Source organism: Epinephelus moara, chromosome 18 (genome assembly GCF_006386435.1).
Source record: "Epinephelus moara isolate mb chromosome 18, YSFRI_EMoa_1.0, whole genome shotgun sequence".
Taxonomy (NCBI): domain Eukaryota; kingdom Metazoa; phylum Chordata; class Actinopteri; order Perciformes; family Serranidae; genus Epinephelus; species Epinephelus moara.
In genome coordinates, this window is record NC_065523.1 from 26,799,174 (window position 1) to 26,816,861 (window position 17,688).

The window sequence follows — 17,688 nt, forward strand, 5'->3', positions numbered from 1 at the left end:
CATCATGGATGTGCAGCCGACAAATCTGCAGCAACTGTGTGATGCTATCATGTCAATATGGACCAAAGTCTCTGAGGAATTTTTCCAGCACCTTGTTGAATCTATGCCACCAAGAATTAAGGCAGTTCTAAAGGCAAAAGGGGGTCCAACCCGGTACTAGCAAGGTGTACCTAATAAAGTAGCCAGTGAGCAGACATTTCATTACCATCATGGTGTAGCTCTGTTCCTTGTGGGCAAGGACGTGGAAGAGGCAGAATAGCCAGTATAGTGTTGTGTGACTCTTTCTGATCCACTTTTTTTGTTTTCCATTTACACAGCAAGGGCTGCATCTGAACACCAGACACTGACTGCACCTTTAATAATGAAAATAATCATTCTTTGCAGCTATTGTTAGCACGCTAACAACCTAAATTAGGCTGTACTTAATGTACCAAATTGTTACAGCTCCAGCTGGTGTTTGGCCGGGGCATGTTGAGGCCTGCCCCCTGTTCTCTCAGCAAGGAAAAAACCAACAGGTGCTCCTACAACCCAAACCTGTTGTTTCCGTTCCTCGTCCTACCTCTTTGTGTTTTGCTTGTTCGTTGTGCTACTGTAGTCGATGTAGGTGGGGAGGAAGGAGAGGCAGTGTCTATCTATCATAGGTGGGAGGAGGAGAGAGAAAGCTCCTGGCTGACTGTGTATGTTTAACACTAAATGGTGCTCAGTGAATTGAGGCTTTGCTTGAGGCTGTCTGGAAATATTCAGAGCAACAGGTTCGGAGAGTAAAGTGCATTTGGGTGAGGCAGCACAATTAGGGAGAAATTATGTTACGCAGGAATTTTCAGGAAGCATGATGCAAGAGCAAAAACACTTACATTTTCTTCCAGTTCGAGATTAACCTTCCTGTGGACCTCTGAGATGTCCATCAGCACTACACCTGTGACACAGACGGAACAAGAGGGAGAAAGAAACTGTACAGGTTATATATAAACATATATATAAACATGTCAGACAAGACAGGCCAGCTAACTGTTTGGTGTTGTTTGCTTTTCTAAGGAGCAAAAGTGATGATATCTAAAGATATTGTGCAACACTAACAACAGTGAGCAATGACAATGAAAACAAATCGGTTAGAAAATATGCACGTCATACGCAACCTCTAAAACCATGAAATGTCACCGGCTACAGATTACATTACAAAGGATTTTCCTTTGCTGTGATGAAAGCAGAATAAATGCATGTGCCTGGACCAGAAAAACCTGACCACCTGCTGCTCGGCTAATCAAAAAGAGCTCAGATGGCAGGCAGCCACAAATCATAACCTTCTGTCATTGCGTGTTGCTCACAAAGGCAATCAAATTAAGATTACTGAACACAATCATTATGTGGAAAATTGTAATTAAATTTCCTGTTGACCGCTACAGCACACACGATCTGTAATAATGTAAATTATCAAAAATATTTGGGGTATTTACCTGAAGTGTTACTCATGACTACAAATATACAACAAACTTCTGAGCTGCTATCACTTTTCTAAGACCACTAAAAATGAGCAAACAATAAACCCATGTGAAACTGCTGTACTGACTTGTGCATAAGAGCAAACAGAGCAAACAGATGCCTTCATGCCGACTTTTGTCTGTTTTTAACATACTGTCTGTGGCCTGGATTGTGCTGCTCACAAATTGAAAAGTCTCTGCACGTGTGTGTATGTGTGTGTGTGTTTGGCTGGTGAAGTCCCTTTACAAACACCATTTTTAACACCCCTCAGAAAACTGGTAGACATGAAGGAATAATATTTGTGTTTGCAAAAATGTGTGTGGGCCATTGGTTTTGGTAACTTGTCTTGGCACAGATGGAGGTGCACTTTATTGCAAGAAGCAAAAGAGAAAAGAAGTATGGAGAAACAGTAAAACTACAGCTGCTGAACTGCGGCTGAAATGGTTATTGTTTTTTTGATGTTATAAGACGGCAAATGAGTTGGAAGATGGGGGCAGCTGTGGCTCAGAGGGTAGAGTGGGTTTGAATCCCCGGCTCCTCCAGTCTGCATGGTAAAGTATCCTCGGGCAAGATACTGAACCCCAAACGGCTCCTGATGGCTGTTCCATTGGTGTGTGAGTGTGTGTGGTAGTCTCAGCCACCACTGTGTAAATGTGTGTGAAAGGGTAAATGTGACGTTGTGTAAAAGCACTTTGGGTGGTCGAAAGCTATACAAATGCAGCTTGTTTAACAAGACAGAGGCAGGGTTATTATGCATTGCTGTGTCTTATGCATCTACAGCATAGATGTAGGCTGCATGACACATCGGAGACTATCACGTGTCTTCTAATGCTAGCCTTACACAAAACGACTTCTCAAGCGATTTCACTGTTGCAGACAAATTTCCAATGTCAATAAAGACTTGACAGTTTTGACTCAGTTGGTGATCTCTAACATGTGGTGTAAGGAGGTCATAAAACTCAGTCCGAGCTGTTAAGTCAGTCTTTTTCTCATCTTGACGGTCCAATAAAATCGGACATATTTAATATCACTGTAAGTTGTCAGTCTTGGCTCATGCAAATACTGTAGTTCAATGACAGGGACATTATCAACAACCAATAGCTGCACTCTCTTCAGCACTAAACAGGAAGCAGCAAAGCGAGTAAACAGTAAACATAGAGGGGACTCCGGGGAGGAGCGTGAACATAAACATGACTCAGGAGGTGCTAGTTTTAATTTGGCAAGCATCTGATCCACTGAAGAGCACTTATCTCAGTGAGAAATCTTAATTGTTCGCCTCTCATTCCCACAGTGTCCTCTTAAACAGTGCAGCTAACCAATGGAGGCTAGTAGCGAGTGGAGGTGACAAAATCCAAATGCAATTTTTGTGCGCAAATGCAGTTTACCTTTACAGATTATCTTGATGGTGAATTGAAAAGAATACTGTTGACATATGACGCCTTTTATCTTGTGTTTGACACGTAAGGTATTGTTAATATGTCAAATTCTTTACAGGAAGATTGGTGCAACATTTCCCCAACAACAGCAGGATGGGAAATAATCTCAAAAGGAATCTAGTTGTAATCTTACAAATCGTGACGCCTCAAGATCCTCAGTCTTTGCAACATATCATAGTACAGGGTGTCAGACTTAAGTCTTTTAAAAGTCTTTTTAAGGGTTTTTACTGTACGGTAGACATTAGATATAACAGCAGGATGTAAATCATCAGAGTGGAAACTTGAATCCGGATGTTATGACTTTTTCCCACACTGGGCTTTTCCCATAGGCATTTATTCTCTATGTACAGTGAGTGCACAGGCTCGACAAAAAACGTTCTTCAGTAGCCAACAAGTACAGCTGTACTGTACACTGGGGTGCTGACAGTGATGTAACCTCGAGACATTTGTTTAAGACAGATTTTCCACTGTACAGATACAGTGGCTTCCGCTTCAGAGCACAGGAACAGCTAATCTGTCTGTAACAACTAAAAGACGTGGGCCATCACAGTGGGGAGGCACTGGCTCACTGAATAAACAACACTTCAGACATTAAGTATTTCCGTGTTGGTCGAGGTTTCTAAAATTTCAACAAATGTAAATACAAAAGGAGCCAGCGCCACAAACCTTGAGAAAGGTTTTCTAAAGATCAATAGAAAGGGAACAGCTGTCTCTGAGCCTTGGCGGAAATTCTCTCTGGTCAAATTCAATAAAGCAACACATCAATATAAAAAGATAAGGATGTTATGCCTTCAGAGGTGGCGCCTTGAGAGGGGGGGAAAAAAAATCCAGTTTCCTTTTCTCAACAGTGTTCTGACGTGTACACATTTACAACACTAATCCCTGACAGACCTTCAATAGGCTGCCGGTTAGATGTATCACCATGTGCTGTACATTCATCAGCAAGTAAACACGGCCCTTCCCCGCTCTGCCTTTCAACACCTCCGCTGCCCCACCTTGCCTTATGGCAAGACTGGCTCTTTCACTCAGTGCAGTTCAAACAGCTCGGCAGACAAAGGACAGCACATCATCCCAGTAAATCTGCCTTTTAACAGAGCAGGAGTAAAGTGAGGGGGGAGCAAGGGTGAGGAGAGGAGAGGAGAGGAGAGGAGAGGAGAGGAGAGAACTGTGTGTGAAGGACAGGACCGTATTCATCTATTAAGAGGGACCTTTTTCAGTGTCTACCTTCTGTCTTCCCACATTGTAACTAACTGCACTCCCTGATGAGATATAATCACATTTTTTGGGAAAATGAAAGAGTGATTCCAGAGAGAAGCAGACAGAGGGGTCTACAGTCTGTGTTTGAAGGATATATCCAGGATGTCAAACTGACTCAGCAGCAACAACAGGTTAAAAAGACAAAGATAGTTAGAAGCTAAAGCCGAACTATAGGCTACAGATCACAGTGTAAAAGTGAACCACCACATCACTGCTGATCGCCACACAAGACAATGAATATAAAGGGAAACTTTGCTGATATTGAACCAGCTGTGTGGCATCACAGTGTGTGCAGATGAACACTGTTATCTTCAGTAGCTAGCTAGCTAACCCTACACTTTCAGGGTTTGATTTTGGTTTTGGAACAGGGAAGAAATGTATATCTTTTTCCAACCTCTCCAGGTAACGAGTATCATTAATACACAACGTGCCCCAGGCACAACATTTAGCTCCAAATCCACAAAACCATCCTGACAATGAAGGAAATCTGAAACGACTGCATTAGAGTCAATGGAGCACAGCTGTGCTTGTTGTCGGGCCCTGGTCTGAGCCGTCCTGATGCTATGTTATGATTGGGCAGACTGCGCCCAAGGGTGGGACTTAGCAAAGGGTCAATTATGAGAAATTTTTAGAAACTTAAATAGCTAAACTGATCTTTTTTTTTTTTTTTTTAGCCTTTTATCATTCCAAATAAAAGGGTTTTCAAACTTTTGATTTTTTTGAGTACTATTTTATAGAGGCAGTATATGATTGCACACACTCTAACTTTTTTATGTCATGTTTTCACATACTATATTATTATGACTTTTTAACTGAATTTATATGACATATTGCATCATGATTTGTTTTGGGATATTTCTATGGTAATGATGTAATGATTTTCTGCATACTACGTAGTGTCTAGACTGAATGGTCAGTTGCGTCAGCTGTTTACTTCAATTGGCAGAGTGTACACCACATTCACCCCGGCGTCATTTCACTGTTCAGCTATTGAAGATTACATAAACAAGGTCAGGGATTATGCTGCGCAGTCTCGATTCTCTTCCCTTTGAACCCAGATTTGGAACCTGGTTTCTATTTTTATCTGACTCCCTGAGTTTAAATTGTGATTTAATCCGTTTCTATTTTAATATTGCTTTTATCATCGATGCACTTATATGCTTGTGTAGGCATAAACACTATATGACTCTTTGTGAAGCACTTAAGGTGCAAAATGTGTTTGCTTTAAAAATGAAATAAACTTGAATCTTAAAACCACTCGAGGTTCACTGCTGTGCTGAAAATTAATGTGGAGCTGTGCCAAATTTTCTGCACATTAAAGAAGCAGAAAAATAATTGGAAATAACACATTTAATGTGGGGGGTCTGATACTTTCTGAATATGGTGCATGGAGTGTTGGTAGAGTAAATGTGCAGTAATTACTAAAGTAAAGAGATGAAGTGCTTAATTTAGTCAGAGACAGAAAACAAGAAACTGAGAAGAAAGAAAAAGAGTAAGAAGCACATTACAGAATGAGAAAAGTCCGGCACATTACTGAAAAGGACACTGAGTTCAAAGTAAACCAGGCTCTAAAATGGCCGGCCTAACTGCTCAGGACTGAATGTTTGACACATCTGACCTTAAAGTCCGCTTATCTCACAATAAGAACAACTTAATCTAAAAAACGTCAGCAGGTGTGTTATGGAGTCAAACGCCTGACAGACTGGTTTACTTGTTGGACACAGGAGTTGTGAGTCATCAATATATCACTATCTGAATCATGAAAGCAATGCAGATGTGTCATGTTACTGATTGTAAACAAATGTCTTAGCTACACAGGGACCAACAGTCTTTTTTTCCAGCAATTCACACTCATTTGTTTATTGTTGTCATGCTCTGTACAACACGTTGCCAAGCAACAGGTGTTCTCGATCGAGCAAGGTGTGAAGGCAAAAGTGTGTCAGGATGTGGATTACACCGGGAGCAATTCACCGCCATTAGCTAACAAAACCAAGCTGAGCTAAACCCACACAATACAGATGGGCTGCCCACAGGCCTGTTTACCCAGGCTGTAAAAGGTTCTGGAGTCCTGGCTGCACACACTGTGCTCTGTGGAGCGCTTTCACAGTCGCCATTACAGGGGTGATCGCTGTTAATCTAACACAAAAGGTAGCATCTGACAATTCAGTAAGCTTGAGTTAGAAGTTAAGTATCTAAAGTATAACTTTCTGATGGATGTTAGGAGTGAATGAGTCATAAATAAGGCAAATATGAAACTGTAAAGAGATTTATGATCAGAGGAGATTATCAGAAACTAAACTGTCACTATTATGGTTCCTCTGTGTCTGCACGGTGGAGTTATGTGGAAAGACAGCACAACACCTACAGTAATTGTGTACATATCCTTAGGGCGCTGTAGTTAATGTCACAGTGTCAATACGTGCTGTTTGAACACTGCTTAGTGATTTAAATCAGTTCCACCTTGCCTCAGGTGAAGGTGTAAATCATGCAAGAACACATGTCATGTTGTGACACTTCATGTGAGACAAAAATGCTGTTGATTCTTCTTTTCTTTCTCATTCCATGACGAATGGTGTGTGTGTGCGTTTGTAGAAGAGCAGAGACTCAGGCCCTGTTGACACGTATACAGATATGTTTAAAAACATTTAAGAGCAGAGAGGACTTTGACGAGGGTTAAGAGTTTCTTAATCAGAGGAGAAAATGGTGGAAACACAAAGAGGTCGGAGAAATATTCTCCACACACTGGATGACAGTGAGTAAATGAAATGCTACAGATTAGATCATGCAGAGATCATATGTGTGGTTGATGTCATTAGGGATAGGCACACATGACTGAAATAAAATGATCACAACACTGAGATATTTGGAAAACTAGACAAATACAACAGTGCAGCAGTGATGACTTGAGTCTGTCTCAACCTTCCATCGGCAGAGTGATCACACTAACAATGACAACACTTTCAGTCAGCAGTTCATCTCATTTCCTCTGGGTGTCCACACCTTGCAGGCTCACAAAAGGGCGTGTCTGTGACAACCAATCACATCTATCAAAAAAATGCATCCCACCTAGCAACAGGGTCAACATCACCTCCGCACTAAGGTAAAAGTTTCTGTCCCTTCCTTGCTCAGAGTTGCTCTGAGAACTTTCCTAAATCACTCCTAAGCTAGGACTCCTTGGTAAAATTTTTTAGGCTAAGTCAGGAGCTCTCAGAGTGTTTTCAGAATGTTTGTGAATACAGACCCTGGTGCAGCAGATGGCCCCCATTTGTCCGTGAAGTGGTGCAGCAATGCTAGGTCTAAAGTAAAGTAGATATTAGACCAAGCAGTGCTAAAAAAATATTAGCAAACCAGTAGTCTGCCATTGTTGTCGTTTCTCACGCATGCTCATTATGCAAAGCAACAATGGGCATGCACAATCGTTTTCCAAATCCTCACTAACCAGAGTTTTGTTTTTAAAAATCTCCATTTTAATGACCCTAAACTCCGTTAACGTGTGGATGAGAGGCCAAAACATAGAGGAAAATATCTGTATACACTGCAGACGGGGCCTCATCCATGTCATTATAAATGCATGCTATGAACAATGATGACCTGATTGCAATAAATAAAACATTAAAAATATTTGCGCAAGCTCCATTTTTGCAGCCATGAGCTCTGACGCAGCTGTGGAGCGAAGAGAAAGTAAAACAAAGTAAAATAAAGAAAGTGTGAGAGTGAAATGAACAGAACTAAATGTGTGCAAAATATAGAAAACAGAGAGAGAGAAAAAAAACTCCCACTTTGAGTGGATTTTGTAAACAACATTTTGCTGGTAGCATGCAAAGCGGCCCACAGTTCCTCCACCGTTTTTGACTGTGGGCAAAATAATCCTGGCATGGGAGAGAGCCACCTGACACACCATGCAAACATGCTTGGATTATGTAAAGTGGGCCTGATGCCATTTGAGCAGGCCAGGACCATCAAAGGACGGCCTGTGTGTGTGTGTGTGTGTGTGCGTGTGGGTCTATGGAGCGTCTGCAAAGCCCTTGCTGCTGTAAAAAGGACAAGATTGGATGAGATTCAATTCCCTGCGGATAACAAAATGCTGCACGGTCATGGTGTCTCACAGGCTGTTAAATACACTTCAGATTTTTTTGGCAACAGATGCAGGGTCCTTGTCAAAAATTCTCTCTGAGGAGTCCAACAACATATTTTAGGTTCCAGCATCAGTAACACTTAGTTTCACCTCAAATACAGTCAGAAGATATAAACACTGAATACAGCAGGGACCAAACATCCTGGTGCTTCATTCCAGTGCCTGGTTTGACCAGAGAAGGAAACAAGTCAGATGCCTGAGTGCTTGGATGAAAGAACTCTTGACATCTGAACTCTGGTGAGAGAGGAGGAGGAGGAGGAGGAGGAGGAGGAGGAGGAGGGAGACTAAAGGAATTAAAGGAAGAAGGGAAGAGGACGAGGTGCACCCGTCCTCCAGTGCCTCTCAAGAGTATCTGGTTTCTGGTTGGCTACGCGTCACTGAAGCTCAGGTTTCTGACGGGGCAGCTTCACTACGTCCACGAGTTTGGAGACAAGACGCAGAGGCCTTTTTCTTCTTAGTGAAACACCTTGTGTTGCTAGGGGGAAATCTGCTTCCTTATAATTCACATTGTTGCCTTGAAATCCTGACAGCATTCAGTGTCACGGGGATGTGCAGTGCAGAGTCTAGTTACAATGCATCACAGGCTTGCTTCATTAGATGAGATGACTGTTTGGGAGTGTATTTAATCGCCCCCTGTTCTACATAATCCTCCATAATGACTCAGACTAAACTGGTCTGTCATGAGACCAGAGTGTCTCTCTGTCTCTCTCATACAGGGATTAGTGGGTTGCGGAGTGTGTCAACAGGTTAGGGGTGAGTTTGACTTCACTCTACATTAAAACTGTTTTGTTATGCAAACTGTGGGACTTGTTTGCTTTTCAAAAAAGGGGGGATTTATATGTATTCTGTATATAAACAGGTAAAAAAAACCTCCCTTCTTTAATTACTTAGATGGACACTGATAATAATCAGCTGTTTATATGTGTCCCTCCCCTCATTTCCTCTTCTCTTCCTACGACAGGAAATATATTCTAAGCTGTACTCGCCACAAGATGACCGGATTTACAGTAAACTGCTCTAAATGATGTCACAGCTATTTTTGGATGCATGTGGACATTAAAGGTATACTATGCAGGAACTGTAGAGCAGAACACTAGATATCAAACAAAAGCCAGCAGAGACTGTATCGTCATAAGTTGCTGTGAGCTGTAAATTCACCACTTCTGAGCAGAGGGCAGAAAATAATGTTGTCTGGGAGCCTGATGGGGCAAAGCATGTCTCCCTCCAGGCAGCTGCCTCCATGTCTGCAGCTGCCTGTACCGAAGAGCAGCGTGACAACAAGGAGTGCTCACTCTGCAGCTAAATCTGGAGACTGAAACATTCACAAAAAAAATGTCTGCTAAACTGGAAGGAATCTCAGTGACCGAGGGGTCTCCGACTGATGACTCAAATCTTCGCCTTTCAAGGGGCAGCCCTAGTGAACAAAACATTCACACCTGGCCCCTCCTCCCTACACTGCTTATTTGTACACTGCAAGCTACTATACTATCATACAGTTCTTACTTTTGATAGCTAACTGACAGTACCTGTCCGACAGAAAACACACAACACCACTTTGCTCCCTATCCTCTCCTTTAGTGCTCACCAGTGAAAGTGAAAGCCAGTCTCAGACTCACGCTTGTTTTGGAACAAGTTTTGTGCACTTGTTGTTTCTCCCCGCTGTATTTGCATTTTCGTTTTGGAATGCGTGCTGCTACCATCTGATTGCTACCTTGTCAAAAAGCCCCGAGGCAGTAGGCAGAGTCTGCAGATAAACACACTGCCGCACACCTCTAATGGGTCGTAAGTGATGACTGAGAGGGATTACTTTTGTAGTCTTTATATTGCTTTTTTAAAAAAAGGAAAACCCTGCATAGTATACCTTTAAATACAGATAAGCTTTCTTTAAGCAATTTGGATATTTTGGGGTAAAATCCAACAGTGTCCAGCCTTTGTCATTCCTAAAATAGACGGCACAGTGTCATGACATGCCAGTTTGTTTTTTGAGACTGAAAGAGAAAATGCATCAAACCAATAACACCCTGAAGTGTTCCTGTCATGTGTTTATGTTTACATCTAGGAGGTAAATACGTCAGTCTACAATGATTTCAACCATCTCTATATTTAGACAAAGCTGTCATACATTTAGTCATGGCTGAAAGCACAAAAAAATCAATTGAAACTTCTCAATCTTCTCCTGCAGCATAATTTATTTCTCAGTTGTCAATATTCTCATATGGCACAAACACTCAAGTCTCTGCAACAAAAACAATAACTGTTTCCAACAGGCTGAACAGATGGAGGGATGGAGAGCTGAGACGTGGATTTATAATCACACTCTTTTGCACAAGAACAACTTGTCAGCTTTAGAATCCACTGCAGCTAACATGATATTTAACCTCACCAGCCACAGTGCTTAATTAAGGAGCAAAATTACTTATCCTTCAAGTCTACACAGGGTCGGCGTTTCATATTTTGGGTGGAGTACCACTTTAATTGTGCCAAGATATTGACACCAGAGCAACACCAGGTGGCACTTCCCATTGTGCTGCTGAATTTAATTAGCAGTTCTGCTGCTAATCAGCAGGGGAGTTGAGAGACATACTGTGGTTATATCAAAGTGAGCCACCAGTGACAGTGAGTTAGGGGACCAGACATCTTTGCGCTGCAAATGAGCTGTTGGGAACTGAAGCCTGGGGAGTTGGTTAGAAACAAATAGAGAACCAAACAAACCCTGCGCCACAGTGTTTGTATGAGCTTACCACACATGACTCCATCACAAGCATCGACTGGCGTTAATTACAGAATAACTGCTGCTGTGTTCAAGCTACAGTGCTCTGTGACATGTGTATCTCAAAGATAATGAAGAGGTACGACAAAAAAGGTACAACCAATGCCTTCAACTGAAAACATCTAGTATGTTTTCATATTTTGTAGATTACATTTAAAGGTACAGTTAAGGGGATATATTGGCATAAATGGAATCTAATATAATAAGTTTGTTTTCATTAGTGTATAATAAGAATTGTCATGTTTATGCTACCTTAGAATGGGCCGTTTATATCTACATAGGGAGCACTTCTTCCTTCACTGAGTTCACCATGTTGCACCGCCATGTTTCTACAGTCGTCCAGAACAGACAAACCAAACACGGACTCTAAAAAGGGCCGTTAGTGTTTTCACGTTTTCGATTCAGCCACCATAGTTAGCAGCCCCATCGCGACGAGCCAAATAATGTCAGGAAAACACACATTTTTAATGTCAAACTGTTTTATCTGGTGTTTTTTCCAGTTTTAATCACCACGTCCATTTGTTTTGGAGAGGAAGAGACCTCTGTGAATTATTCGGCTGCCAGTAAAAACTTCCTGGTCAATGAGAACTGAAGAAATCCTGACCAGTAGTTCACCCTTGGCACATGGGAGAGGTTTTATCTGGCTGCAAATCTGCAATTACTCACTACTCCTTTAAGGCTTTGCATGGATTGCAAGCTGTATATCAAACATATATATTATTTATGGAGACTCAGTGTAGCCTGAGATCCTCACTGCAGACTTTTTTGGGAATAGATCGACTTGCATGATGCTGGCAGAGTTCAAAACCAATGACTCAGGGTATTTCCTGTATGTTGCCTTGCTTTATATTGCAGTTATCACTGTTTACCTCATTGATCTCTTGCTTAAACAAATGTGCAGTTTGTCATTCTTTTACTTCTATTGATTGCAAGGTACTGCTATAAAACACTACAATTAAAATGGCGTTTATATAGAGGATACAATAAGAAACTATTGATGCAGAGGAAATTACCCAGAAAATGTCCTTCATTCATTTCTTTAGCATATATTGATAAATTGTAAACATACACTGTACAAATGCACCCCTGGAAACCAGCTAAATGATCTGAGACCCAAGTGAGAAAAACAACTGTGTCAGGAAAAGCAGGAACAAGTATCTCCACAGGCTGCAGAGTTCTCCTAGTTTATCTCAGTAGAGAGCCAGAGGACAAGGCAACATGGAAACTTACCTAATTCTCTGGAGACAGGAGACACTGCAGCGTTCTCCCCAATCTTAGACAAAGCATCAAAATACAACTTTCCCGCCAGGATCATCGCTGGGAAAACGATAAAATGATCATTAATGTTTGTTAGAATAGTTTGGAAAAAAATCAGCTCCCTAATGTACTGAACAACAACCTAAATATGCTCCATAAAAAGATACTTAAGTTTGCCTCGGGTGCACCTTATTCTCCCAGCCACCTGTCAGCCTTCTAGTTACAAGCATCTGTTTATCTAATAGTTACTGTGAATGTTTATTAAAATGACAGTTCACCACAGACTCAACAATACATATTTTCCCTCTTATCTGTTGTGCTATATATCAGTCTAGATTGTCTGGAGTGAGCTGCAGAGTGTTGGAGATGTCTGCCTTTTCTTGAATATAATGGAACTACATGGCACTCAGCTTGTGGTGCTCAAAACTCAACAACAATGTGTCTTTATAGAAGTCATGGCCTGGTTACTCACATAATCCACAGACCTTGTTGTGAGCAGTTTCATGTAGGAACTATCTTCTTTCTATCAAACTACACCAGCCAACTGGTCTACTGCTAGCTCACCTAGCACCACTGAGCTAGCTAACGTTACAGCTCAGCTGAGGAGGACACCATTAATGTCTGTAATGAGTAGACGCACGCTTAATTTTGCGCGGTCACAGAAAAATGAAAAATGATATGGTGGCACGGTGGTGCAGTGGTTAGCACTGTCGCCTCACAACAAGAAGGTTCCTGGGGGTTCAAACCAGGGGTGTGCGGAGCTTGCATGTTCTCACTGTGTCAGAGTGGGTTTTCATGGGTACTCCGGCTTCCTCCCACAGTCCAAAGACATGCAGGTTAATTGGTGACTCTAAATTGTCTGTAGGTGTGAAGGTGAGTGTGAATGATTGTCTCTATGTGTCAGCCCTGTGATAGTCTGGTGACCTATCCAGGGTGCATCCAGGCTTTCGCCCACTCGCAACCCCTAACAGGATATGTGGTTACAGAAAAATGAAAAAGGATACAGTTTGTGGGTGTAGTTCAGTGGAAAGAAGAGCTCCTACATGAAACTTTTTTGGCACTTTGAGCAGCAAATTCGAGCACCATGTAGCGTGACTAGAATCGAGAGAAGGCTGATATGTCCAAAACTCTGCAACTCCCACTCCAAAAATAATCTAGATTGACAAATAGCACCACAGTCATGAGGAAAATGTGTATTTTTGATTTTGGGGTGCACTGTCCCTTTAAATGTAGTATAAATGCTCACCAGCCACTGCTTTCTCATAGCTTTTGCCCAGGTTGACCAGATTCCTCAGTCCTGGGTTGAACTGGTCCATCACACTCTGGGTGGGTGGAGACAGAAGGAGAGACGGTTAGTCACAACTACATTCAAGGTCTGAGCTGACTCAACAGGTGGGTGCCTGTCCACCTGACTGAGTGACATCAGCTGTGGGAAAGAATGAAACACACACACAGTCATGTTAAACCCTGCTGACTATCCATTAACAGGAACTATGACCTTTAGGCGCAGTTCACATGCAGGCAGTCTGTTACATTATGTCACTGAAGACAAAAAGATGTTTCATGTTAAACGACACACAGAGACTTAAGAGTGAAAGACGATACTGCAACAACAAGGAAGAATGAGGAAGAATGAAAGTATGAGAGGAAACAAAACCACTTTGAGAATGAGGACAGAAAAAGAAAATATTTCCATTCTTAACATTCCTTAGTCAAAGTCACACAGTGGAATTATCATCGATTATGATGACACTATTCTTTCCCCGTGTCATATCAGCATCAGGTCTCAACTTAGGTTCACACCCGAGACCAGAATGCAGGGACTGATTAAACATTGGTGAAACTGCATTAGGTCACACATGGCAAACAGTGTTTCATTTGCCTAGCAGTGCTCACCCACTTCTGATTCAGACCTTTGTCAATAAGTGACCCGTCAGCTGCAGACACTGCACACACCTCGGATCCTCTCATTTCCAGACTTCATGAAATATGCACACAAAAATCTTTGTGGTCACAAAGAAAACACAGCTCGGCCCTAATTCGCCGCACCACTCATGTAAACACACTGTTACTGTTGATTATAGCAGAGAGCCAGAGGTGACAGCTGCCGAGGAGCTCACTGTATAATCTTACCACACAGCACACACGGCCGGCTAAATTATTAAACCTGGAGTCTTTTTCCTGCGTTTCATCACACCAAGGAGCTGTGGGGGCTGTCCCGAGAGGAGCCCGGCGGGTAAAAGCTATTCAAGATGGCTAAGTGCTGTGAGGAAAAGAATTAAGTCTTACTTTTTTGTTTCACCTCCAGCCTCTTTATACAGTTGATACCATCTATCACTCTCATGTTGCCACCTGTGGAGCGTGCAGACTACAGCTGCAGCTAATTATTATTTTCACTATAGATTTAACTGCCCATTATTTTCCTGATTAATCAATTAATTGTTTTATCAATAAAATGTGAAACATGCTGTGTATATTCCCAGAGCCCAAGGTGATGTCTTCAAATGATGTGAAGCATAAAACCAGCAAATGTTTTGGCTTTTTGATCACAGAAATAGTTGCCAATCAACTTATAATGGCAACTCTAACGCAGACCTGGCTACACAGTGTGATAAATTAAAATCCATGGTTGGATTTGTGGCTCACATCCATGTACGTATATAATATATAACTGTGTGTTGTTTTTCATTATAGGTTTCTTAGTTAAAGGAGCAGCGTGGAGGATTTAGTGGCATCTAGCGTTGAGGAATGCAGATTGCAACCAGCTGAAACTTCGTTCATGTGCGAAGCGTGATTAGGATTCCTTCACAGTTCAGGAGGTTTTTACTGGGAGCCGATTTATCTGCAGAGATCTCCTCTTCTCCAAAACAAACAAACCCGGTGATTTAAACTGATAAAAACACTGAATAAAACAGTTTCATGTTACAAATCCTTTTTTTTCCTCAGGTGCTGTTTGGCATGTCGCAGACAGGACGCTAGCCTGCACCTGCTAATGTGTGCTCACCTATTTTCTCTGATAATTTAAGATCCAGATGTTCAGGAGGTTTTTACCGAGAGCCGAATTATCCACAGAGATCTCTTCCTTTACGAAACAAACAGATCTGGTGATTTAAATCAATAAATACACTGAATAAAGCAGTTTCAAGTTCCAAATCTGTTTCTCAGACGCTGTTCGGCATGTTGCAGACGAGCTAGCACCTGGTGATGTGTGCTCTCCTATTTTCTCTGATAACTTAAGATCCAGATGTTCAGGAGGTTTTTACCGGGAGCCGAAATATCCGCAGAGGTCTCTTTCACTCCAAAACAAACGAAACCGGTGATTTAAACTGATAAAACACTGAATAAAACAGTTTGATGTAAAAAAAAAACAAAAAAACAATAGCGTTTTTCCAACACTCTTGTCTCGGAGGGACTTTTAACCATGACGGCCGACACGAGAACAGGAAAATGCGAATGGCCCTATCTAGAGCCAGCATTTGGTTTGTCTGTTCTGGGCTACTGTAGAAACATGGCTGTGCAACATGGCGAACTCCGTGGAAGAGGACCCGCTCCCCCTGTAGAAAAATGGCCTCTTCTAAGGTTACGAAAATGCGAAGAAGTTTTAAACTAATGAAAACATACTTATTATTTCATATTCCATTTATGCCAATACACGCCCCTACACCCTGCACACTGCACCTTTAACCCCATGAAACCACACAGCAAACAGGATTCCCTTATCAACCAACTGACCGTTCATTTAAATGGTTTTGAAGGACACTTTCTCTGCACTCCAACAGTGCAGCAATTCACTTTCAGAGGACCCACTTATCTTCAGAAAATAAACTCAAGTTAATTACTACATGGTACAGATGCCAGAGCACACTAAAGAGCTCTTCAACTGATGCTGATCAAGCGAGGCAGCACTTTAATGAGGAAATGGCACTCCTAGGGTGGGGCTATTTTCTCCAAAACCACTGATCCAAACTCACTAATAGTCAGTTAAAGAGTCTGCACACTAAGTAATATCTGCTGGTAAACTGTCTGAGCACTGCAGTCTATCTCCTCTAATGCAGAGGTAATTACTCAGGCCAGGGTTCCTTAAGAAAACAATAAATTTAATGTTAAATGTTAAAAATAACTTGTTTAAAGTGCTGACACTCATTCATAACACATGCTTTATTGTTTCAACATATATTAGCCAAAATTCGGCTATATTATTGACCACAAAAAAGAAGGTTATTTGAGTCCAGTTTACCCTTCACTCATCTTCGCCTGTATTAGTGATATAGAAACACCTGTTAAACGTAGAGCTGTGAAACGTCACCGGAAAGTTGGAGCACAGCGGGCGAAGCTGCTCACACATGGATGTATGGAGGTGTTTGTGTCTCGTGTGTGTCGTGGTCGCACCTGTTGTTTCACTAACGTTACCCACCTTGTATGTACTTTCAGTGAGCTTGCTCACCTCCTCCGCGCTCCGCGACATGTTTAACTTACTCTCTCGCGACGCCCGATAAAGAAAAAAAAAACACGACACCAGCCTAAAAAAATATATAAAAACAGGTCCGACGGGGAAAAGTGACCAAACCTAGGACCACATGATATTCCTCACAGCCAGCAGGAGACGCAAACCGCACACATACCAACAAAAAAGATAAAAACTGGGAGGAAGACAAAAGAGGAAAGTCCAGTGAGGGGGAGTCCAGCTGTCTGCTGCTGCTGCTGCGTCTCTGCGTCTGAGCACTAAAAGAGCTGAGCTGTCAAACTTGTTGTAGGTGGTTAGTTGAGAGGAGGGAGGAGGCCTGTGGAGGTAGGGAAAGGTGCACAGCTGTCAAGCTCACTGGAATAAAGGAGTAACACAGTTTCCGGTTGGCTACTTTCAAATTAAAACCCTTGTTTGTCATGTTATTGACCACCAATATGTTGCAGTGAAGTACTCAAATCATTTGCTCCAATAAAAGTAGTGATACCACACTTAAGAAATATTTTTTCCATACCCAATTATACATAAAATACTTGCATTTCAAATTTCACTTAAGTTACAGTAAATTAGAATAACATTAGATAGAATTATTAAATTAAATTAATTATTTTTCAATTTAAATTAAATTAAATTATTATCAGTAAAATGTACCGGTGTGTAACAGGTATAAATCAAAAGTAAAACCAAGCACTGATTAGACGCAGCATCATATTTTATATACTGATCACCTTTTGATTTTTAAATGTTAATCTGAATAGTAACGAGATATCGGGTATATGTAGTGGAGTAAAATTAACTTATTTTTCTCTGAATTTTAGTGGAGTAGAAGTATACAGTAGCATAAAAAGAAAGTAGTCAAGTACAAGTACCAGTGTTGGGAAGATTACATTAG

The 17,688-nt window shown here is 41.6% G+C and overlaps 1 protein-coding gene across 1 annotated transcript in view; it reads right to left on the bottom strand.

The window, feature by feature from the left end:
- baiap2l1b (BAR/IMD domain containing adaptor protein 2 like 1b) overlaps positions 1-17,080 on the bottom strand; it is a 49,815-nt gene extending 32,735 nt beyond the window's left edge. The window contains exons 1-4 of the mRNA XM_050068742.1: positions 16,749-17,080; positions 13,581-13,656; positions 12,308-12,394; positions 855-916 (exon numbers count right to left, since the gene is read on the bottom strand). Coding sequence (XP_049924699.1) covers positions 855-916; positions 12,308-12,394; positions 13,581-13,656; positions 16,749-16,799 — 276 coding nt within the window. The 5' untranslated portion in view covers positions 16,800-17,080. The remainder of the gene's footprint in view (positions 1-854; positions 917-12,307; positions 12,395-13,580; positions 13,657-16,748) is intronic.
- Positions 17,081-17,688: the final 608 nt, after the last annotated feature.